The sequence below is a fragment of the Neolamprologus brichardi genome, chromosome 6, assembly GCF_056152115.1.
Source record: "Neolamprologus brichardi isolate AB-2024 chromosome 6, ASM5615211v1, whole genome shotgun sequence".
NCBI lineage: Eukaryota > Metazoa > Chordata > Actinopteri > Cichliformes > Cichlidae > Neolamprologus > Neolamprologus brichardi.
In genome coordinates, this window is record NC_142109.1 from 34,702,312 (window position 1) to 34,727,076 (window position 24,765).

General features: G+C 40.2%; 1 protein-coding gene across 2 annotated transcripts in view; it reads right to left on the reverse strand.

The window, feature by feature from the left end:
- The window catches only part of rin2b (Ras and Rab interactor 2b), a 38,799-nt gene extending 30,582 nt beyond the window's left edge, over nt 1-8,217 (reverse strand). For both annotated transcript variants that reach the window (XM_087842196.1, XM_087842197.1), the window contains exon 1: nt 8,097-8,217. In XM_087842196.1, the coding sequence (XP_087698322.1) occupies nt 8,097-8,165 (69 nt within the window). In that variant the 5' untranslated portion in view covers nt 8,166-8,217. The remainder of the gene's footprint in view (nt 1-8,096) is intronic.
- Between the last annotated feature and the right edge of the window lie 16,548 nt (nt 8,218-24,765).

The following is a 24,765-nucleotide window of genomic DNA, read 5'->3' on the forward strand; positions in this document are numbered from 1 at the left end:
AAATTCAAGCCACTAAACCAACTCTGAGACAAAAACAAAGCTGGCAGCTCCCTCTGCCAGAGCGCCAGGGTCACACGGATGAGCGTTAAGTTGTTTCAGGTGTGTAGTGTTACCTGACATCATCATCAGCTGCACTTGGAGTTTGTATTATCCAAAAGATAACATGGGAGGAAGTAAAATACACCATATGTTTGTTGTTGGAAACGGTTTCCAGTTATAATGCACAAAATGTTTTAAGGCTGGTGGGAATCACATAATAAAGTTGGAATTTGTCAGGCTGGTGTTGGACAGGTTAAAAGTTTCCCCTTCGTCTTTTTAGTTAAAGCCAAAGTCAAGTCAACTTCAACCAGTCTTAGAGCGTACGTGAGCGTGGCATCAGTCTCTTATCCTAATGTCAGCAAAAACCTTCTATTCTTCCATGTTACAGAATCATACATGAACTTTTTTCTCTGCAGAGCCTCATATCCAGAGTTTATCCAGTGACGGAAAGAAGGAGAAACATTAGTTATTACATGTTGTTGAGACAGGAACTGAATTATATGAATGCGAAAGTAGAAAGTGAGCCAGAAGAGCAGACATGGGAAATTCCTGACCGATAAAACGAAGGTCAGTGAGCACGAGCGCTGCTGAGTGACTGGATCTGGGCAGAGAGCTCCAACGATGATACCCACACAGGCCTTATTTCACACTGATGACCTTTAGAGAAAAATCATCCATAAAAAAGCCCTCACTGATTTATACAGAGCTTTATAAACAGGGTTTATTTTCATTCTTTATAGTTTATTCTTAACAGCACAGGTATGCAGAGCAGAGGCAGACTGAAGGTTATTTTGAGCGCTCAAACACAGCTCCTTCAGCAATGCACGTGTGTGTGCGTGTGTGTGTGCGTGCGTGGAGGTAATTGATTCACTGCATGAGCTGCTGTTAAAGCCATGAATGGAGTCAACGGGAAACTATGTGTTTGGTTTTGACACACAGACGCGTACAGAGCGCTTTCACAGGGTTATTAAAGATGGAAAAAGCTGCAAAGGAAATTAAAAGTGTGACTTTGTTTCTGAGTTTCTGGTCTAAAGACGTCTCGTTTACTTTCAAAGGGGTTTTACTCATTCCTCCGTGCAGGGCACTGATATATCATACAGATAAACTGAGCTGATGCAATCACCTCAGGGCTAGTGGGCATAATACACATACTAAGGATTTGTTACATCACTAACAAATCTTTGTTTTCTTTTTTTAAAAGCCCACATTTTACAAAGCCAGAAAAGAAGAACTTTTTAGGCTTTCTTTTACGTATGTCCTGTAATTTATACACGTATATATAGTTTAAGTTGTTTGTATCTCAACTCTTTCCCCTGATAAAGACGACATCTGACGACCTCCTTTGTCCCCTATAGGCAAGAAATGACACTTCAGTATGTTTCAATAAAGTTGTGGTTTGACATCCATGAGAATAGTTTCCAGGTTTTCCAAGGGTAGCTGCATATGCAGAGACCATCCTCACTGCCCTCTGGCAGAAACTGCCCAGAACAGAAAAGTGTTATTCCTAGTAGGCTTTCAGGGGTGCAGAATTAAAGTATAAGCACCTTAATGCCAGAGAAATGTGAAATGTGTGAAGAAAAAAAACAAAAAAACAAAATCTAATAATAAAAAGTTTGCACATATAAGGCAGCTTCAGAATCAAACCATAGTGGAGAGATGACCTCGTGCATGTAAAAGATTTTGCAGAGGAGTACATCACTATATCATCAGCATAGAAATGAAAGTTTGCTGCAGTGACATTTGGACCAACATTATAAACAACAGTTGTCTGAGAACACAACCCTGGTACATGAAGCAAGTTACAAATGAATCCATCTACCTGTAGGCACTTGCTCATGTCCCAGTCACACAGGCCTACAGACTGCTCATTGACAACCACTGGTCACCAGGGAAATGTGTGATGCTAGAACAGCATTGCCCAACATTTTGGAACCACGGCACATATTTCACATTAGACAAATCACACGGCACACCACAAAACTAAAATGTCACAACAAGCATATTGATCATTTTTCTCCGTGCATAACCCTAACCCATCAGCAATATTGTGTCAGGACAATTCACTATTTATGCACAATAAACAAAGGAGCATAGCGCCACAATTTCTGTTCAGCGCCAGACTTGCTTGTAACCTACATCACTAATTATGTTAAGAAAAATGACGTATTAACTACAACAGAAGACTGACCTTTGTGGAAATGCTTGGAGCAGACTAACCTGTGAGCTGGAGTGTTCTGGGATGTTATATTTTGTCTTTGAAGGGCTGTAATCCAGGCCATCCGTCGCCTCGCCTCTTGTTACTTCGGAAACATGGCTCCAACAATTTCTCTTCAACGACGTAATCCGATAACAACCGATCTCTTTACCCGTCGGCTTCCCGTGGCTGTCATGCGACCGGCTATTGCAGTTAATAATACAACAGCTTCTTGCCATTTTTGTGTTTCTTTTTATCGCTGTGTAACTGATTTCCATTGAAAGCCTGCGTGCGCTAGTACCTCTTGCCACGAGTTCCCAGAAATCTTTGCGGTTTTACCCCTGAATGACGTCACATTTTCAATCTCTTCTGACCACTGCTCATGCTTCATCTGCATCGGAGCTTTCTCCAGGACCCAGGTCAGACTGACTACCTTTTCTTTTCAAATATTTATTTGAAAATTTTGCTATTGCTATTAGCACTGTGGTCTCAAAGCTCGGCTATTATGTCATTTCTTCTTCTTCTTCTTCTGTTTTACTGGCAGTTGAGAAGCCATTTAATTAGAGCAGGTAGTTTTACTGCCCTCTAGTGGAGGAGAATGTAACTGTTCTGCCCGTTATGCCGATCACACAAGCTGTGTCCCAATTCAGGGTCTGCACGATTACGTCACCGCCACGCGACGACGGCTGTCCCAATTCGAAGTGTACTTCAAATGCATACTCCAAATGCGCCGTCGATTTCCCCAAATATCAAGCGTGGTCCGGTGCACGCTTCGTGGTCCCATATATCCCACAATTCATAGGGCGGCAGTGGGTGTGGATAATTTTGCCGCAAAATACGGCAGAAGGGAGCAGCCGAAGAGTGAACTGTCAAAAGTAAGTACTGAATATGACGTCACTTATTTATGTGCGAATGTTTAATAACGAAGAACATTAAAACATTGCTGTTGGCCACATGCCGGTGTGACATTAGTAATGTTTGTACTTTCAGTGTTAACTTAGTTGTAAAGTCTATATATATATATATATATATATATATATATATAATCTGACAATAACTATAATATTGGCCATATTATATTTACATTACCACAGTGAGATGATTTTAGTCTCATGAACAACATCAGCTAATTGTTATTTACTAACTACTCTTGAAATAACTGTTCGGTACAGAAATGAAGCCCAACAATCATGTTTTACAGTCCTGTGGTCTCAGCCTCAGATACTCAACTAATCAAAGTGATGTCATGACAAAAATGAATGACCAACAAAACATTTTTTCCTTCATTTCTGTCACACAAAGCTGTATGTAACGTTTCTCGCGGTTAGTATCATGGTTGCTAGGCAACCTGAACAGCGCGACGAAGGCTAGACCGTCCCATTTGACAAGCCTCTCACTTCCGCACTTCTCGTACTTATAGTACGCACCGTACGTAGTACGCGTAGTGCGCGTAATTCAAGCGTGCAGACCCTGAATTGGGACACAGCATTAGAGTACTACTCAGTACTACTCAGGTGGAACCAGATAATCTTCCACGGCACACCTATGTGCCGCAGCACAGTGGTTGGGAAACACTGCGCTAGAAGATCCTGTGGTTTCCATTAGCTGGAAGCATGGAAGACGTCCAGTTGTCTGCAAACGCTTGCCTAATATTCTCCAAGCTGTTGTGAAACTGTGAAAGCTGCGGCACGGATCGGCTTCAAAGTAAAAGTAAAACCTAAAGCCATAGCAGAGATATTCAAAAAGGAACATCTTTTACTGTGAAGGTGAATGTTTCTCATTTCAGGTTTTCACTTTTTCAAGCTTTGCCACAGTTTGCAGAGTAAATGTTACAATCTTCCGTGCAAACTATGGACGGTTGGGGCAATCTGCTAGCCTGGAAGCAATCATAGGCTGGCTTTTAATGCTGCACCATTTTTGCAACCAGTTTCACCCAGCAACAGGGAGTAACCACTCATCACCAGTTGGGAAATACACGTCTTCCCTTAACACCCCGTGTTTGCCAGGGAGAAGTCGCTTAATAGTGTCTGGGCCTGTGTGGCTCAGTCATTAGATGAAGTTAAAGGTCAGTCTCAGAGTTAAATCAGGGTTTTCTACCACAAGGTTAGAATAATCCGTCTAACACTGACCAAGGCTCACACACAAAATAAAATGTTTAGGGCACCGAAAGATGAGGAAAGACAGAGGAAATCAGAAGCAGCGAGGAAACAGATTTACTGTCATGTGTTAACTCTCGAGAAATAGATCAGGTCTTTTCATAACACAAGACTACAACAGCACATACAGGCACTGCATGAAAAGGTTTTCACATCTGAGTGACACTTGGAGCAAAAATATGCAACTGATTGCAGAAGAGAAAGAAAACAGAAGAAATTAGGAGAAGATGAAAGGGACAGAGAGGTTTTTATGAGTCCTGTGTGTTTGTCAGGCTGCCAGGAAGAGCAGCTGGTTTTGTTCATTTCCAGAACTTCTTGGATGCATGGCAGAAAGTGGAGGAAAACTGTCAAACACACTGATCCACTTTGGTATTTCACCAGTCAACAGTCCATATATCCTGATTACATGAAGGAAAAGTGCTTAGTCAGAATTAATAATGGTGAGAATTTAAAGTTAAGATAAAACCTCAACAGGATAAAGAAATCCCAGAGTGCATAAATCCAAACAGACTCTGATGAGAGCTTTAAAAATACTAATAAAAGAAAAATCATGAAGACATTCATGAGTCTGTCTCAGAAATGGTAAGAAGAAAAAAGATTACTGAACATCTGGTATATGAAATTATTTGTTATTGTCAATAGACAAATGTGGCCAATCAAAACTTTTTTTAAAGAAACTATATGCAAGATCCCAAGCCTGGAATCTTTCCCAAATCAAACATTCAGATATTCGGCTTCCGGTTTGGCGCTATAGCAAATGGCTGCTTGAAAGTTTCGGCTCCCCGCCGGTTGGAAATAATCCTCTTGGAAGAATATTCAGACACAAAGAACAGTACCTAAACTTGACATGGACGGGGATAAACAAAAAAAGCCCAAAGGCAAACCGAGCTCGGGACGGGAAAGGGGAGAGTTAGTCGAGGAAACTCGCAGCGGAGAGGAGAATAATGGCGAAGCTAGTCCCTTCATGTTAGCTATCTACGATGAGGTCCGGGCTCTGAGGTCGGACCTTAAAAGTGAAATGAGTGAGTTTCGACTTTCTTTCCGCAATGATATGAAAAAGGAACTGAACGAGTTCAAAGGAGAAACTTCAAGAAACAACAAAGGAGCTAGTGGCTACCACGGCAAGGGTAGAGGAGGATTGAAGAATGGGACACGGAGGTTAAGGAGGCACTCGCTCTCATGATGGAGAGCCAGGAGACCCTGCGAGCAAAGCTAACTGAACTAGAAGCACGCTCACGCCGGAATAATCTCCGCATACATGGGGTACCGGAGGGATCAGAGGGCCCTGATCTGATAGAGTTTGTAACGAAGCTGATAAAGGCTCAAATCGGCCCTCGGTTGCGGGAATAAACCTCGGAATCCAGCGCTGCCACCGGGCACTCGCCCCAAAGCCCCGAGAAGGCGCTTCGCCTAGATCACTGGTGCTGTGCTTTCTGGAGTATAGAGTAAAAGAGATGCTACTGCATTCAGATATTCAAGATCATCAGAAACCAGCACCGTTGCTGTCGAACAGCAGGGCGCCAGAAAAAACTGAGCTCCTGCTGGATGAAGACAGTATAGGAGGAGAGAGGGAAGGTTGTATTTGGTGGCAAACTTAAATAAAAGGGGAAATGACAGGTAGAGGCAGAGACCTGCTGATATATGGTTTGGACATGTGCAGAGGAGGAATAGTGAGGGGACACTGGGCGAAGGATGCTGAAGATGGAGCTGCCAGGAAAAGAAAAAGAGGTTGGTGTGACAGAGGAGGGTTGCTGGGGTGAGATGGCGGCAGATCATCTGCTGTGGCAACTCGAGAGGAGGAGGAAGGAGAAGAAATGTGATAGCAGTTTAAAACACTCAGAAAAATACCTAATTATCAACAGAATAATTATGTTAATTATCTGAGGGGTGTGCATGATAACCAGCCAAACAGCTGCTGCCAGCGGGGAACCTTTTATGACACCAGTTTGTAGCTTAAAGCAGAAATTCTTGTTCACTTTCATGTTTTTATTCTAAAATCTACTGGGGTGGCTTTGCATAACTAAATGTTCAACATAAGCCTTCTTTATCTTCATCTCCTGTCTGAAACAAGCTGTTTTAACTCCTCCTCTTTAAGGCAACTTTCTTCTGATTGGCTGCGCCTTGCAAACAGAAGGTGGGCGGACTTTTTGTTTTCACAGCCAACATCTGGGATTTTATCTGATATGTGTTGACACACCTCTCTGCATTTAATCATTAGTTATTATTAATCTCTGGCTCTCTTCCACAGCATGTCTTTGTCCTCACTTCCTCCCCCAAACCCAGAACCTGTCACAGCAGATGGCTCCGCCCCTCCCTGAGCCTGGTTCTGCTCTGAGGTTTCTTCTTGTAAAACAGGAGTTTTTCCTCCCCACTGTCGCCAAAGCACTTGCTCACAGGGAGTTGCATGATTGTTGGGTTTTGTTTATTTTCTTTGTATTATTGTAGGGTGTTTACCTTTCGATATAAAGCACTTTGAGGCAACTGTTGTTGTGACTTGGTGATATGTAAACAGAGTTGAATTGAATGTGTAAATAAGTTTCAAATATGAAACAGACATTCATCGTTTCCTGTCCTGATCCGTCCAATCAACCAGTTATCTTGGTTTTCACATCACCCTTAACCCTTTAAAACCGGTCAGAGCAGCACGCTCTGTTTTGCGTAACTATTTTTAAATCCCGGTAGCTCTGCAACCACGTGAGCTAGCGCAATAATTTTTTTTGCATATGAAACCGGAGGAGTTGTACTTACATCTTATGCCATCAGCTTGTCCTCGGTCACAGTTTCCTTCCACATATAGCTTTGCAAAAACTGCATAAAAAGCACTTGCAGCAACAAAAACATAATATTCCAGAAACACGCTTTGCCGATCCGATCAGCTGTTCATAACACTTCCTACATTGGAATAGACGTCAGCGCGAACTATCGCATGTCCGCCATGACCTGCCCGAAACCGGAAGTGACGTCATTTTTGCGGAAATGTAGTTTTTTACCATCAGGGCCTCATGAGCCTATACTGGTGTTTTTAAAAGTTATGTTTGACTTTATGACTTTCTGTGTGGTTTCTGGGATGCTTAGGACTCATATTGCACTGCTGGAAATAGTTTATTTTGATGCATATGCTGCTTTTTTGCAAATTTGCATTATAATATTTATTTTTGTTTTTCCTGCAGTGTATAAAAATTGGTGTATTTCAAAAATAAAACTATGAAGACACTCAAAATACATTTCCTGTGGTGGGAAACTATTTTGTGCAACTTTTTTGTATTTACAGTTTTGAGAGATAAGCCTCTTAAATTTCTCTAACTAGAAATATATGTTAAAAAAACAAAAACGATTTTCAATTTTTTTGTAGTTTATTGCACTTTTTTGCAATTTATGTAATTACTATGCACTTAATGCAGACATATTATTAAAATTTGGGCTATAATGGTTGTATTGATGTATAGCAACTTGAAATGCTCCCAAAAATGGCTCCACAGCATGTAAAAATATAATATAAGCTCTGGCGGACTTGGTTCTATGGTAGGTCTTAAAGGGTTAATCTAAATCATCTCAGCTACAGTTTGTTTGTTCAATTAATCCAAAAGGTAAAAAAAAATAGTTTAAATAGTTTCATAAAATTCAGCATCTGCCACACAGATGTGATGACTTACTTTCCTGCATGATCTTTGCTCTGCTATGTCTCCACAGAGCCGTCCAGTCCTTACCTTAAAGAAACTGCTGCTCCTGTCTCTGAGTCCACAGGAAGGATTTCTGGGTTGCGAGCTGGAGGCCATGTTGTCTTCCTGTCAGCAGGACTCGGTCCTTCTCCCTTTTAGGTCAGCGTCTCTGTGGGACACAAACATGCTTCACTTCAGACACTCGAGCTGTGGTGCACCCAGAGGAAATTCCAGTTTCAGCCACAGTCGGGGTTACAGTGATGCTCGTCTGCTGGGAATCTTTGATTGTCACTCTCCTCCCCTCCCCCCTCCCCCTTTTTTATTTTGGGCTGAACTGCTGTCCTCTGATTACCTGTCTCCACCGTTTCCTCACCGTATCACATTTTCACTCTCTTCATCCTGTTCTCATGTCCTCATCCCGTCATAATTTATTTTCCATCCCGGACGGCCTCAGTTCCAACACAGCTGCTTTCCTTCCCCACCCATCGAAAATTCATGTCTCCAAATATGAGAAAACGTAAATGTCTGGTGGTTTTTAACTTCCATAAAGTGAAAACAGAAACAGGCCTGCACATTTTTAAAATCTCTTTTATGGTCTTTATCTTTGTCTCTGTATCTGAATCTTTCCATCGACCTGCCCCTCTCTGCAGCCAGGCTGAAACTATTAAGACTAGCACTTCCCTTTCCTGCAGAGGTTCATAGTCCTGGTGAATCAGGGCGATGCGCCATTTGTCCATCAGTCTACACATCCACTTTTATCTCCCTCAAACAGGAAGCCATTAGCCCCACCCCTCAGAGGGTTGACACAGTCCGCAGGTTCAGGTCAGGAAAGTGACGACCAGCTCATCCACACTTTATGGTGCCTCAACGAACCCACCCTCGGTTCAATGAAATATAATACAGAACATATCCTGGTGCAACAGTTTGAATAAAACTACGAATCTTCATGTATTTGTCTGCAGTACTGCTCTGATTCAATTATATTTTTATCAGGTTTTTAAACACTGATTTATTGTATCATATTTAAATTTGTATTTTTACTGACTTTTATTTAATTTTACTTATTGAGACATTTTATTACACGAGCCTTTAACCATCCAACTGTCCATTTTCAGACCTCCCTCTCCTCAGCCACTTCCTCCAGTTCAGTCGGAGGAACACAGGGGCGTTCCCAGGCCAGCTGAGAGATACGATCTCTCCGCCGTGTCCCGAGTCTGTCCCAGAGCGTTCTTCTTAGGACATGCTCAGAGCGCCACACGCAGGAAGCATTGCAATCGGATGCCTAACCCACCTCAACTCCTTTCATGCAACTTTGGAGGGGGGCGGCATTTGGGATATTTTTAATCATAAAAATGTTTCCTATCATAAATTTGGGAAACTACAAGTTTACAAAAATGGACCCTTTGTGTTTCAAGGACAATAGAAAGAAGCTTTGTTTTGTTTTTTTTAATTCCACCACAGATAACAAACCGGCAGCAGGATGATTTACTGCTGCAAAATATCCCAATGTTACACATCTACAACCCAGAATCATCAGTGTTGTTGTTATGCAATAATTTTTAAAATTTTGGGTTTTTGACAGATTTTAAAATATTTATGTTTTCTTGTTTTTTAATGACATTTGTCACATTTATTATGCACTGTACATTATGTTGGAACATGTTAAGAAAAGAGTTTTTAGGTCACTTTTCAATGAATTTATGACTCTGCTGTTTATCTACAAGTGATGGAGGCTATTCCCAGCATTTATATCTGTGCAGGATGTCGTGACACTTTAGGGAGGAGCAGTTCAGGTTATGTTGTAAGGTTTGCGGCTACAGCGCATCTACAGATTTAATGCAGAACTAAACTCTATTGTTGCAATATTGTTACATAAAATTTCTTCTGTATGAAATATAGTGGGGTCATAAACAGAGATGGGCAGTAACTGTAATCTGATTACTTTTTTCAGGTAACAAGTAAAGTAAGGGATTACTATTGCAAAAATGGTAATTAGATTACTGTTACTTTCCCGTAGGAACGCTGCGTTACTGCGTTACTAAAACCATGATTTTTTTGCGAGAATGTCTCATGACAGTGACGTAAGCGAGTGCGACGTTCGTGACAACAGCTGTGTGCAGATCAACAATGGATCATATATCGAGTGCAGAGAGAGTATGAGCGTGCAGCGTTTAAAGCGTGGAAGTACTGACCTTACTTTGAGTTTGATTCCATAAAAAGTGACAAAAACATTAGTGTCCGTTGTGTGTGGGAAGAAAACTTCTTTTTACAGCGAAAAAAACCCCTAAACTTCCAAACAAGCACCGAGTAGCTACGACGTAATGGGAAACTCACAGAGAAACTCGCGGATTCTTCCACTGACCGCTGCACACCTGCACCAGGGTAACCCTCCGCCTACCCCACTCCTGCTTTACAGGTGAAAATAGAGCAACAGGACCGCTAGTCTGTGACTTTATTTATTTTCTGCTGTGTTTTACTTGCATCTATTTGAAAGACTGAGTGTAAACACACAAAATATTTTATTTTATGTGCTGGAATGTGCAGAAAATAGGTTTAAATGTTAAACTAATTTCTTCCAGTCAGAGAATGTTGCATATAATTAAATTTTTGCTTGATGCATAAAGTTAAAAGATAACTAATAAACTAATAACTAATAAAACAAGTTTTAAAAAGAGACTTTTCCATTTGATTACATTTTGTATGATGATTATGTAGAAAAAGTAGAATTGGGCTGAAAGATCTATCACTTTATTACCTATTCAGGTTGTAAATCGTGTTTTTAAAAAGTAACTAAGTAATTAATTACTTTTGAAAATAAGTAATCAGTAAAGTAACTGGATTACTTTTTTGGGGAGGTAATCGGTAATTAGTTACTGATTACTTTTTTCAAGTAACTTGACCAACACTGGTCATAAATGAGGTCATCTTAGTCACTGAAACTGTTTGGTTACTCGAGGGTTTTCTTTGGCTGCTCTAACCTGGGAATTTCCAAACTACTGGGATAAATGCAGGGATAAGTGCAATGCCTCAAGTCCAAGTGCTGTGTCAGCAGCACACAGGGCAGCGCCCGTTTCATCACACTGTCTGGACAGGAGACATCTCATCCATCTTTTATATACAGTCTATATTTATTTATTTATGGACAATGCTGGGCATCCTCTGCACACAGCCATAAACAACCAGAAGAGTCTGTTCAGTGACAGGTTGCTTCTCCCAAAGACAAGAACCAGCAGACTTAAAAACTCCTTTGTCCCACACGCCATCAGACTGTTTAACTCCTCTCTGGAGGGGAGAGGGAGGGGAAACAGGAGGACAAAGGAGGGGGGAAACAACTAAGCTGTAGTGCCTCTTCACTTCACTGTGCAATTACCTTTTGTGCAATACTTTTGTTAATAATCAGCGGTGCAATAGACCTCAATACTTTAAATGTGCAATTCACTTGTATTTTTATTTTTATTTTTATTTTTATTCCTATTTATTCTATTTATCCCCTTTGTATATTTTATCTATATATGTCTTTGTATTTATATATGTGTGTGTATATATATATATATATATAATATTCTTAACTCTGTAACTTCTGTCGGTGCTGTGCTTTTTGGAAAACAAATTTCCCAGAGGAACCCACCCGAGGGATTAATAAAGTTTTATCTTATCTTATCTTATCTTATATTGGAAATCAGATTTGTTTGCTAAGATGAAACAAAAAGTTTACAAGGTGATAAAACAACAGCTTAATACATGTAGCCATAAATTTAAAAATGTTACAGCAGAAAGAAAAGCATAAATCAGTTACATGCAGGAAACTGCTCTGCAGGGATTATTTCTGAATCTGGCTTCTGAAGTGACGACCTTCAGATGTTCTACGTCGTATTTCAGTGATGATGTTTGAATGCTTCAGTCAGACATGCAAAGATGACCCTGAATCATCTGCTGCAACAGGGTTTGGCTGCTGTGGGTTTTATTACAGACAAAACAAGAATAAAATGATTCTAATGACTGAGCAATACTTGTTAGTTACAGCCTGAATAATCCACAGTGAAGTCAAACAAATGCTGGTGAAGCTCTAATATAAACTGTGCAGAGACTGCACCCATTTCCTGACGTTCTCTAAACAGAACCGATCGTCTGCCTCAGCCATCGTGGTTTCATTTTCACAAACGAAGAATGTCAGGAGAAACACACATGACGTGAACTTTACTTTCTTTGTCTTCTTCTGCTGTCGATTTGGTAAAAGATGTGATAATAGCTGACGTGTCAATGAAATCTGATGAATGTGTTTCCACAACACAAACCTCTGAGCAGCTGATGGATCGCAGAGCATGCTGGGTAATGTAGGAAAACAAGATGAGCACCTCTTCACAGCTCCATCAAAAATTACCTTTTTTTTGTGAGAGCTTCCAACCTAAGAAAGACATTATAAGACAGAGACCTGGCGATGAAAGTATGATCCAGATGATTTTTTAAAAAAAAAAAAAAAAAGCTTTTTGAAAACGTTCTTCTGGGAGGAAAATTCAGGAAATTTCTCAAGCAATACAGCAAATAAAATTATCACCCTCAGTTAGGGATGCAACGATACCAATTTTTTCAAACCGATACGATACCGATACTTGGATCTGAGTACTTTCCGATACAGAGTACAAAAACCGATACTTCTACCACACACACACACACACAATGAATTGGAAGACAGGTTTTATTTTATTCTCTGCCGATAAAAAATAACATCTTATTAAAAAATGACCACAAAAAAATTTCAAGTGAAAAATAAGCACTTCTGTTAAATTATTGCAGAGTCTCCACATTGTAATTTTACAAAATATCACTGAACTATTGGCACTGTCTCGAGCTTTCAGAATAATAAATAAACACTTCTGTTTGGAATAAAATAAATACAAATTAGGTTTGAGAATAAAATAAACTTTTAAATTGTTGCAGAGTGTCCATATTGTAAACAAACAAACAAAATAACAAAAGTATTTGGCATTGACGAACGAACTCCCCATCTGCCCGTGGATCATCAGTCCACTGTGCCGTTAAACCGAGGACTGACATCGCGCACACACTGCTTGTCTTTACCTCTTTAGGAAGTTTTGGCACCATTATCTCCCTGATGTGTGGGCGGTTGGGAATTTCATATCACAGCTCGAGTATGCTGAGAAGACGGTGCAATCCTATGCTTTCCACGACCGGCATTGGCTGGTCATCCAGAGCGATAAAATGAGTCAGAGCCTCTGTTATTTTAACTGCCCGTGGATTTTCTCTTGACATTTTTCTTCGCTTTTCCAAAACCTGAGTTAAAGTTGGCTGTTCCACACTGCTGACATTTTGTTTAGCCTAGCTACAGCAGCCTCCAGTTTCTCTTTTTTTATCCCGAGCTGCCAGTCTCACTCGTCTAACCCTGTGCCTGTTTAGCGCGGGATGTCCCCCTAGTGGCCAATCTAAAAAACTACAACAGAAATGACAAGCCACCCTCTGATTAATGAAATAAGTTGGTATCGGTTCATAGTATCGGTTAACTTTTATGAGTATGAGTACGCACACATTTTACAGTATCGCCCCGATACCCGATACCAGTATCGGTATCGTTGCATCCCTACCCTCAGACGATCCTCATTCGAAAACTAACTAGAAGTGAGCCCATAAAATCACCAGAGGTGGCTCTTCTTTCCCCAGACTTCGAACGAAGGTTTCAAAGTTGTTTCCAGGGGCTGACTCAAGATGTGATCGATGTGGCCAGAATTCTGCCTTATTGTCACATATGTTTTATCGCTACCTACTGGTCTAAAATATTTAAAACTTTGTCTGATATTTTTTAAAAAACAGCTCCCCCCAGACCCAGTAATGGCACTATTTGGTGTAGCTACAGTTAAATACTTAAATAATAAACAAATTCGTGCTCTGAGTTTTATAACATTGCCTTATACGCCTTATACTTCTAAATTGGAAAAATAAAGCCCCCCCAACTCATTCTGCTTTGTTAAGAGACACAATGTATCATTTACAGTTGGAGAAAATTAAATTTTCATTGAGAGATAATGTTAAACAGTTTTACCTAATTTGGCAACCCTTTATAGATTACTTTAATACGTAAAACTGGGAGGGATGTCCTCCTCCCATATCTGCTCCAAGATTATATACATTGGTCTGGGCAGGTGTATTGGTTTGTTCTCTTTGTTTTTTGTCTTTTGTTTTTTTTGTTTTTTTTTTGTTTTTTTTTTTGGGGGGGGGGGGGGGGGGTGTTTGTTTTGGGTTTTTTTTTTCCTCTCCCCCTCCTCTGTATATACTTATTTATGTATAGACATAGATATATGATTCTTTATATAATGGTAATTATATTTTATGTAAAAAGGAGCGGGAGAGGAAGGAAGGGAGGGGGAAAAAGAGGAAAAAAAAATGTCACTGTAAATGAGATACATACTTTGTTGCCTGATTTGAATAAAAAAAAGGAAAAAAAAACCCACGAACCCACAGCTGTAGTTGCCGTAATGTCAGTGATTTGTTTCTAAAGTCTCCTTTCGGAGCACTACGATGAACGTTTTCACTGTTACCATCTCGGTTTCAATTATAGGGCATTAGCCAGTGAGCATACCACGGATAATCCTCTGTTTTGAAGCATACCATGACCAAGATCTACAAAATGGACCGAAATGAGTGACTGAGTCCATTAATGCAGCAGGAAAGTGTTTACAGATGTCAGGGGTTGGAATGCCGTTTTCCCAGGACCGGAAATGTTTTTCAACCACAGCTTTCGCCATCCGATGGCCTTCAGCCAGAACGCAAGTTTATTTCAAATCATTTCACTTTATTTTTTCTGTCCCGGAAGATACGTCCATGTTTTTACTGTCTATTGGGCATTAAAAAGAATTCATGCTAAAGGCACTCAACCATAACAATTCACCCAAACCGTAGCTTGTTACAGTCACACTGTATTTCAGCTCTGCGGTGTTGAATTTTCCATCTGAATGCAGTCAGGAATGAAGCTCTGTGCCACACTGATAACAGGATCATACACGCAACGCAAGCTACAAAACATAGTCAGCACTACTATTGTAACACAACAACAGTGCAAAGGGTTAAAATTCGAGTGAAATTAAAGTGTTTAAAGTAATAAAATTCTATTTATATGGCACTTTTCAAGATAATGTCAAAGAATGGTCGACAGGAAAACAGCTTAAACATCCGAGTAAAAAGTTCCTCAAAAGCAGAGTCCACAGATCTCAGGCTCGGTGGGAGAGAGTTCAAGAGTCGGAGGTCACTCTTGCAAAAGCTCTGTCTCCTTTAGGTCACATGACCTCAGGGACCTGCTGGGGATGTATGGGTGTGAAAGTTCACTGATATATGCTTCTACTCGTCCATGCAGAGCTCTAAAAGTCTTAGTGGAGTTTGAAGTTGACGTGAAGTCAATGCAACTGAATGAGCAACAGTGTGACATGTGAGGCCGCGCAGCAGCGCTCTGAACAACCTGCAGATGTTCCAAGGAAGTTTACCTAAGTAAACCACTAATTACAAGAATCCAGATGTGATGAAATAAAGTATGGATAACAATTTCCAGTTCACAGTGTGACACAATTGAACTCAACTTTTAATGCTTCTTATGTGTTAACAGTGGAAGCGAAACACAGACTTCATATGATCTTACTGGACTAATATTAAAGCTGCTGTGCTTCAGATCTAATGAGTGAATTTCTTGGGTTTTGTATGTTAATTAGTAGGGATGCAACGATACCAATTTTTTCAAACCGATACGATACCGATACTTGGATCTGAGTACTTGCCGATACTGAGTACAAAAACCGATACTTCTACCACACACACACACACACACACACACACACAAATGCAATTAATTGGAAGACAGGTTTTATTTTATTCTCTGCCGATAAAAAATAAAATCGTAATAAAAATGACCACAAAAAAATTTCAAGTGAAAAATAAGCACTTCTGTTAAATTATTGCAGAGTCTCCACATTGTAAGTTAACAAAATATCACTGAACTATTGGCACTGTCTCGAGCTTTCAGAATAATAAATAAACACTTCTGTTTGGAATAAAATAAATACAAATTAGGTTTGAGAATAAAATAAACTTTTAAATTATTGCAGAGTGTCCATATTTCATATCGCGGTTCAAGTATGCTGAGAAGACGGTGCAATCCTATGTTTTCCACGGCCGGCATTGGCTGGTCATCCAGAGCGATAAAATGAGTCAGAGCCTCTGTTATTTTAACTGCCTGTGGATTTTCTCTTGACATTTTTCATCGCTTTTCCAAAACCTGAGTTAAAGTTGGCTGTTCCACACTGCTGACATTTTGTTTAGCCTAGCTACAGCAGCCTCCAGTTTCTCTTTTTTATCTGGAGCCGCCAGTCTCACTCGCCTAACCCTGTGCCCGTTTAGCGCGGGATGTCCCCCTAGTGGCCAATCTAAAAAACTACAACAAAAATGACAAGCCACCCTCTGATTAATGAAATAAGTTAGTATCGGTTCATGGTATCGGTTAACTTTTACGAGTATGAGTACAAACACATTTTACGGTATCGGTGCATCCCTATTAATTAGCCCTAATTAGCCAATATGTGTGTCTCCGCTTGGACTCCCGTTGTTAAGAAATGCAGCTTGCTAACCAAGCTTGATAGCATTAGCTAACAACATCTGGCTTCAAAAACAATAACAGCATTTAAAATACTAATGTTAAAGCTTCAGAGTGCATAAAATACAATAGCAAACAGTAACTATCATCTGTTTGATGCACTCCAACACTAACCCCTCCAACCATGTTCAACCTATAAAAATGGAAAATATTCATTTAATGTTTCAAACTGCTGTGAAACTGCGTGATATTTTCTCACTTCTCTTTACAGCCGGTCTTAAATAAATGTCTTTCCAGTGGGTTTTTATTCAAACTGTCAAAGACGGCATGAAGTGTGACTTTACTCAAACTCTCAACAGACAAACAAAAAGGCAAACAGGGTCCGTGATGCTGTCAGAACAGCAGAGCATGGCGATGGGGGGCTGCAGGCAGCTGCAGATAAGAACTCCCACACGTGGGTCACGTTATTGCTCTGAGGCAAACCAGATGATGGTGTGGGTGTATGCAGGAAACAGCCATTTGGAGGTGGACTGAGAGGGCGTTTGATTTGAAAGGTACATTTAATCAAAACAGGGCAAAGGAGTTGTTTAAAAAGGATCGACTACAGTAGAGGAAGATCGTTAAGTGACTCGTTGTGGCTGCAGAGCAGAGCAGTGGTTGTTGGTGAGTTCAGCTAAACCCACTGGCCCAGGGAGGACCTGAAGAATCTGATCACTCACAGATTTTTAAAAGGAGGACAGAAGGGTTGGATTACTCTCATTTTTTCCATGAGCTGTTTATGAATCTCTTGTCAGTCAAACACCAAGTGGACCAACAGCCTGACCTCTAATCACAGCTTTAGGAGACTCCTGAAAATACTCAAAGTGCCAATCAGACAAATCCAGCTTCACATATAATCAGAGTGCCACAGGATTAAATCATGGTTAGAAACCGTGTCAGGCACCAGCAACGCCCAGCCAAAACTTTCCAAACGAAAGGTCAGCTGAGAAAAGCCTGGATATTTTTCCCTGTGCTGCTCCCCTTTAAATTAGTAACAGAAACACTGGATGGAGCTGAGCTGTGAGCTCCTCGGTGCAAACGCTCGGATGCTTTCCGGACTTTACCAGACTAGAAAGGAAGATGAAGGGGCGGAAGATGGAGCAGATAGTTTGGGAATTTCCAAATGAGATAAGGAAGAGAAGGGTAAACAAACACTAGACACTCACGTCAACCCAAACCAGCCTGTAACCAGTGCTTAAGATGTGGCCTTAACCCTTTAAGACCTACCATAGAACCAAGTCCGCCAGAGCTTATATTATATTTTTACATGCTGTGGAGCCATTTTTGGGAGCATTTCAAGTTGCTATACATCAATACAACCATTACAGCCCAGATTTTAATAATATGTCTGCATTAAGTGCATAGTAATTACATAAATTGCAAAAAAGTGCAATAAACTACAAAAAAAATTGAAAGTTGTTTTTGCTTTTTTAACATATATTTCTAGTTAGAGAAATTTAAGAGGCTTATCCCTCAAAACTGTAAATACAAAAAAGTTGCACAAAATAGTTTCCCACCACAGGAAATTTATTTTAAGTGTCTTCATAGTTTTATTTTTGAAATACACCAATTTTTATATACTGCAGGAAAAACAAAAATAAATATTATAATGCAAATTTGCAAAAAAGCAGCATATGCATCAAAATAAACTATTTCCAGCAGTGCAATATGAGTCCTAAGCATCCCAGAAACGACACAGAAAGTGATAAAGTCAAAGATAACTTTTAAAAACACCACTATAGGCTCATGAGGCCCTGATGGTAAAAAAAAAACTACATTTCTGCGAAAATGACGTCACTTCCGGTTTCGGGCAGGTCATGGCGGACATGCAAAAGTTCGTGCTGACGTCTATTCCAACGTAGGAAGTGTTACGAACAGCTGATCGGATCGGCAAAGCGTGTTTCTGGAATATTATGTCTTTGTAGCTGCAAGTGCTTTTATGCAATTTTTGCAAAGCTATATGTGGAAGGAAACTGTGACCGAGGACAAGCTGATGGCATAAGATGTAAGTACAACTCCTCCGGTTTCATATGCAAAAAAAATGATTGCGCTAGCTTACGTGGTTGCAGAGCTACCGAGATTTAAAAATAGTTACGCAAAACAGAGCGTGCCCGCTCCGACCGGTTTTAAAGGGTTAAAGACAAAGTGCATCTAGAAGCTGGCTAGAATTGGCTTAACATGACGTGTGAAAACTGAAAAATATCTGGCCAGCTGTGCCAAATCTGCCTACCAGCACCTCCAAAGTGCTTTAGTTATGAGTAGTTCCTATAATCAGGTGTATATTTCATATCATATACACATATATGAAAAATGTGTTTGAAACAGGTTTGAAAGTTTTCTTACTTCATTAGGGATTTTCTGCCGTTCTGTCATCAAGGACAAAACATCAACTTAAATCCACATTGTACTGTGGACATTTATGTGCTTTCTGTGCAGAGGAGTTTTTTTGTTTCCTGTTCTCATGCTGTCCTCCTGTAGCCCAGCATGAGTAGAAGTCTCTTTTTTTCCTCTTGTACTTTCCCATTGTAGTGTACATTTCAGTGGTTTTTCTGTAATGCAACTGTTCTCTGACTTGTATCCCCATGTGATGTCTGTGTCATGTGTGTAAGGTCGGGGGGCGGGTTCATTCCACTGTAGGGCAACCTGCCACTGCATGTGGCGAATAAAATTTGAACTTGAACTTGAACATTATGTTGAATTTACACAAGACTTCCCACTCTAGAAAAATACCCCAATAATTTTATTGTAGCTCAGCCAAAATTTTACATATTCATGAGATAAAAATCACAAAGAATGCATTGGGAGAGAACGAGAACCCTTAATTTAAGTTAAACACATTTTGTTTCCTTCTGTGTCTGTATAAATGTAAGACTCTCCTCTCAGAATCAGCATCTGGAGGTGTTTCTCAGCAGAAGACGACCTCATCTCCCAACACAAAGACTCACGATACAGTAATAGCAGCAGTGCATTTAACATTGTGACTGTAATTATTTTTGAATGAGCGCTTTGCAGTTTTGCTGGCTTACTTATTATAGATTAAAACACACAAATGGCAGCAAGCAGCCGATGAAACATCCTCACAGTCAAGCACGGAGAGGAAACGTCATGCTTTGGGCTGTTTTTCTGCTTAGTGTACAGCAAGGGTCTCGAACTCCAGGCCTCGAGGGCCGGTGTCCTGCAGATTTTAGATCTCACCCTGGGTCAACACACCTGATTCAAATGATTAGTTCATTAGCAGGCCTCTGGAGAACTTCAAGATATGTTGAGGAGGCAATTTAGCCTTTAAATCAGCTGTGTTGGATCAAGGACACATCTAAAACCTGCAGGACACCGGCCCTCGAGGCCTGGAGTTCGAGACCCCTGGTCTACAGGATGACTTTGCTGGATTGAGGGGCCAATAGATCACAATATGTATGTCACATCTTGGACAAGAAGCTCCTTTCCTCACGCAGACGATGGGCCTACATACTACCACAGCAACAACAGGGAGCTAAAGAAGGCCTTTCACGAAGTGGCCTAGCCAGCCTCCAGACCTCAAGCTTCAAAGTGAGAAGCGGCAAATAAGAAACCTGAATGATTCAGAGAGTTTGTGGTGAGTTGGGGCCCAAATATCTCATGAGAAGTCTACAAACCTGACCAAGTAACATCTTACTGCTTTAAGGGTTTCTCCATCAAGTACTAAGTCATGTTTTGCATGTGATTAAATACTCATTATACTCAGTAACAAGCAAATCAAATCAAACTTTTAGGTGATTAAAATAAAATTATTTCTTTGTAGGTGAGCAAACTTACAAATTCAGCAAATATTGGAATTATTTCCCCCACTGTAGGTACTAAGATGCTGCAATGATTCATTACGATGAATGCAATCAATGTTGTTTCCTTGAAGAGTAATTCTGGTCTAGTCTCTATTATCAGTGGCTGTAATGTTATATACGGTAGCCAATCGAGTCATGGAAATGTTTAAACACTTGAATTCCCTCAAGACAAATGAAACAAACGAGTTTCGTTGATAAATTCTGGCACTTAAATGTTCAACCAGAGACTTTTTCTTTACTTGAAATCTTCAGTCAGCGCAAAGCCAAAATGGGAAAACCAGAACCCAGCCCGTTTCTGCAGGATCCCAGCCGACATCAGTGAGGCTGCAATCAAAGCGCTCAGTGTTAACATCCCCCACCGGACGCTTTCCTCTCGCACCGACTCGAGCGGCCGTTTCCCCGTCCAGCCAGCCTGACGTCACTTTCCATAAACCTGTTTGGAGTTTTCAGTTCTGCCTTGAAGCTGCAGGCAGATGTGATTTAAACAAAAACTCTGTTCTTCTAAAGCCAATGCAGACAAAAAAACAACATCAGCTTCACAACCCAAATCTGACAATCTGGCGAGTTATTTCTCATTTAAAAACCTTTTTGCTGAGTCATTTCCCCTGTGCAGCATGTAGAAAGGCTGCAAAGTGCCAAAAATGCAGTAAAACTAATCTCCTTAACAGATTCCAAAGAAGCTTAGATGAGGAAATTGGGAGCTTATTAGGCCTCTTCTAAAAAACATCAGCTAACTATTTGTTTAGGAAAGAAAGAGTCGGATATGCATTTAGGTGCAGACGTCTTTTTGGATACAATCACTTCCTGCAGTTGTGAAAGCGAGCTGGGACATGTTGCTGCAAGATACAGAAATTCTTTCAATTTCAGGAACACCCCCACAAAACCCAACCTGTGGATTAAACAAGTGAGGGACTGTGTGAAAATTATTGGAGGGAATAAAAGGATCAAAGCTGAGGAAGGATTAATAGCGAGTGAGGTAACTCATTTGGTAGAGCAAGGAAACGTCGCTATTTTTCCATTATTTCACTATTATTATTATCACTGTTAGTGTATTAAGGTGCACCGTCTGCCATGTATTTACATTTTTCTCGTTAGTCTAATGTGATTAGTTTGTTTTGCATGCACAGATAAAGAAGAACTTGTCTGTGCATACAGTCATAGCCAACCTATCATCTGTGCTTATGGTGGTTTATGTGTTATACATTTTTTATATATAACACATCTATATGTTTTATAGATATATATAAAACATATATCCACATTTGTGTGTTTGTCACATTGATAAACTGTGAAGTGAAAAGGGAAGTGAAGACGACGCCTCTCACAAACATTGTTAAAATTATTTTTATGACCTTTTTTTGGTTGTGTCACATTTAGCGGAGCAGTAGCTGAGAATCTTCCTGAAAAGGTTAAATATCATCAACATGTTTGCTGACAGACTCGCTGCTATAAACCTGCACGAATCCTCCCGTCACAGCCGTCTGGGAATGACAGCTTTGTTCTTTCTTCTGTCGTTAGACATATGCACCTCACTGCAAAATGAACAGTAACATTCACGGTACAACTTCAGCTTTGAAAATTAATTTTGATGAGGATAAAATCTTTGAATGAAATTGTCCGCACACAGAACTTTTGTGTCAATCCCTTCTCTTGTCCTTTTCTCCTCCATGACTAAATATATCATTCTTTGTGACATATTAAACTTCAAAGCCTAAAAAAAATGGGTTTAATGGAATCTCCTGCCAATTGTATGCAGACGATACACAGCTATGCTTTCCTGTTAAGCCCGACATCCTCAGCAGCCTCTCATGCCTCAGTGAATGATTTTCTGCCATTCTTTGTTAGACGCATCAAAGTTTTCTTCATCTCATTTATAGTAAAACTGAGGTTTTATGTTTGGCACGGACACGTTTCCCTAGGAGGTCAGTACAGTAGCTCCTGCCAGCACCATCAAATCATCTACTCAGAACCTCTGCATCATCTTTGACCAGCATCCGAATTTTGAATCTCACATCTCTCAGCTCACCCTTGTTTCCCTCATGTCAGAGATACTGCAAATAATCAACCCTTTCAATCAGTTCCTTTCCTATTTAATCATCTGGAACTTTTCTCTGGCCTCGATTATTGTAATTCTCTCTTCACGTGTGTCTCTCAGTCGTCCATAGCCTCCCATTAGTGCAGAGAGCAGCAACACGGCTGATAAGAAAACTAGCCAGTGCTCACATATCCCACTTATTTATGGATCTCTTCACTGGCACCCACTGAAATTCCTGTTATTAACATATAAAGCTCTACATGGACGGCCTGCTGCTTATATAGTAGAGCTTTAAGATCTAATTGCTGCAACCAGCCTCTTCGATCAGCCAATCATGGTCTCATTACTGTCCCACGCTCTGATTTTAAAACCAGAGGTGATCACATTGAGTTTGTAGTGTAGCCCCCAAACCCTGGAACAACCTTCCTCAGCCTATCACGTCTGTTAATTGTTTTAAACCAGTTTTTTTATTTACACCGTGAAGCTCTTTCTCTGTGTTTTCCAAAGTGTCATAGAAATAAAATTATTCTTTGTATTAAAACTTGCTGCTTACCACAACACCCAGTAAATCATCTGGCCTTGGTCAGAAGGCTTTTTTTTAATTATCAAATTGAGACGTTTGAATCCTGCTAGCCTGGAAGAAAGAGTGGAAAGGTCCAAAAAGTAAAGCACCCTGAGGGGATCTTGTTTTTTTTTTCCCGACAAAGAAGACTGTGATGGTTTCTACAGTCGCTAAAGTAAAACTTTTGCGCCTGGGTTTTATCATATTTGAAAGTAAAATCCAAAGCTTTGAAGTCGCAGTTTGATTTACAGCCATGAACATGTGTTTATTTTTACCAGCAGCTTTATGCTTTCAGATCATGATGGAAGAGCAGCTCAGCCTCATGTGAACTTTACAAAATGCTTCTGCTGAGATCAAATCTGTTTATTTTAGCGATGCCTCTGCAGAAGGAAGCGAAAAGGCGCGCCGCGTAAACAAAGTGCGCAGAATAAACAGACTTTAGCGCATGTGTCGCTGTTCCTCTGCAGCACGGAGGAAAACTCCCGTCACCCGTGTCTGCAAACATTTGTCCTGCGTTTCCTGAAAGTTTTAGAACTACTGCGTCCACTAACCTTACTGTGGTTGATCTACGTCGGTGTGTTACTGCTGCTTTTGTCCATGATAAAAACCCTCCGGGATGTTTCGGTTTGTCCGGTGGCACCGAGGAGCTTCTGGTCCCCCCCAGTGTCTGTCGGTTACATCCTTTAACGGAGACTTCGGGGTTAGACAGCTGAGGTGTTGGAGACGCAGGGGGAGGAACAGGAGGGAGAGGAGGAGGGCGGTAATACGATGCTTCCTTCTGATTGGCTGAGACATGACTTTACCTTGAGTTTTTTTTTTTTTCATCATTTATTTAGACAATTGAACAACAAACATACATAGTGATGTTGAATATAGAAAGGGTATGAAAAATTCCACAGCTTGCAGTGTCTTGAACAAGTTATGTATACACATATAAGTACGTAAACAAAAAGGTATACTTTAGGAGAAAACAGATAAACAAAATAACTGAAAAAAAAAGAAAAAAGGAAGTGCTCAAGGTATAAATAAACAACACGTAAGTCAAGTAAAACTATACATTCGACACAGCTCTTGTGTTTTACACGCTTTGGAGTTAGTACTGTTCTTAAGATTCTCCAGATAATTGGAAAACAGGGCTTTAAAGGCAAATATGTTTGGACGCTGTTGAGAAAATTTTGTACAATGTATGTGAAATTTGGCAAAAATAATCAGAAGATTAATAATATATTTTTTCCCTGGAATTATTTTATCGTTATGTGAGAGGCCAAATAGAATATGTTGAAACTTCAGTTTACATGAGGAATCAATTTTGGTGTTTATAAAATTATTTAGATCAGGGTGTCAAACTCAAATACACAGTGGGCCAAAATTCAAAACTGGAACAAAGTTGCGGGCTAATATTAATATTTATTGAAATATATTTATTCCTCCAGATTTAAGAATGAATCTTTTCTTATGGACTCAAATAAGTTTTGCTGAAAAACTGAATATGGAACAAGCAAAGCTTAATACTAAACAATATATACATTAGCTGTATAATACCAGTAGGCCAGCTCTAATAATAATTTGGTATGGCTACATTTGGCCCGCGGGCCAGAGTTTGACACCTATGATTTAGATCAATCCAAAATACATGTGTATAAGTGCATTCCCAAAATAAATGACATATTGTT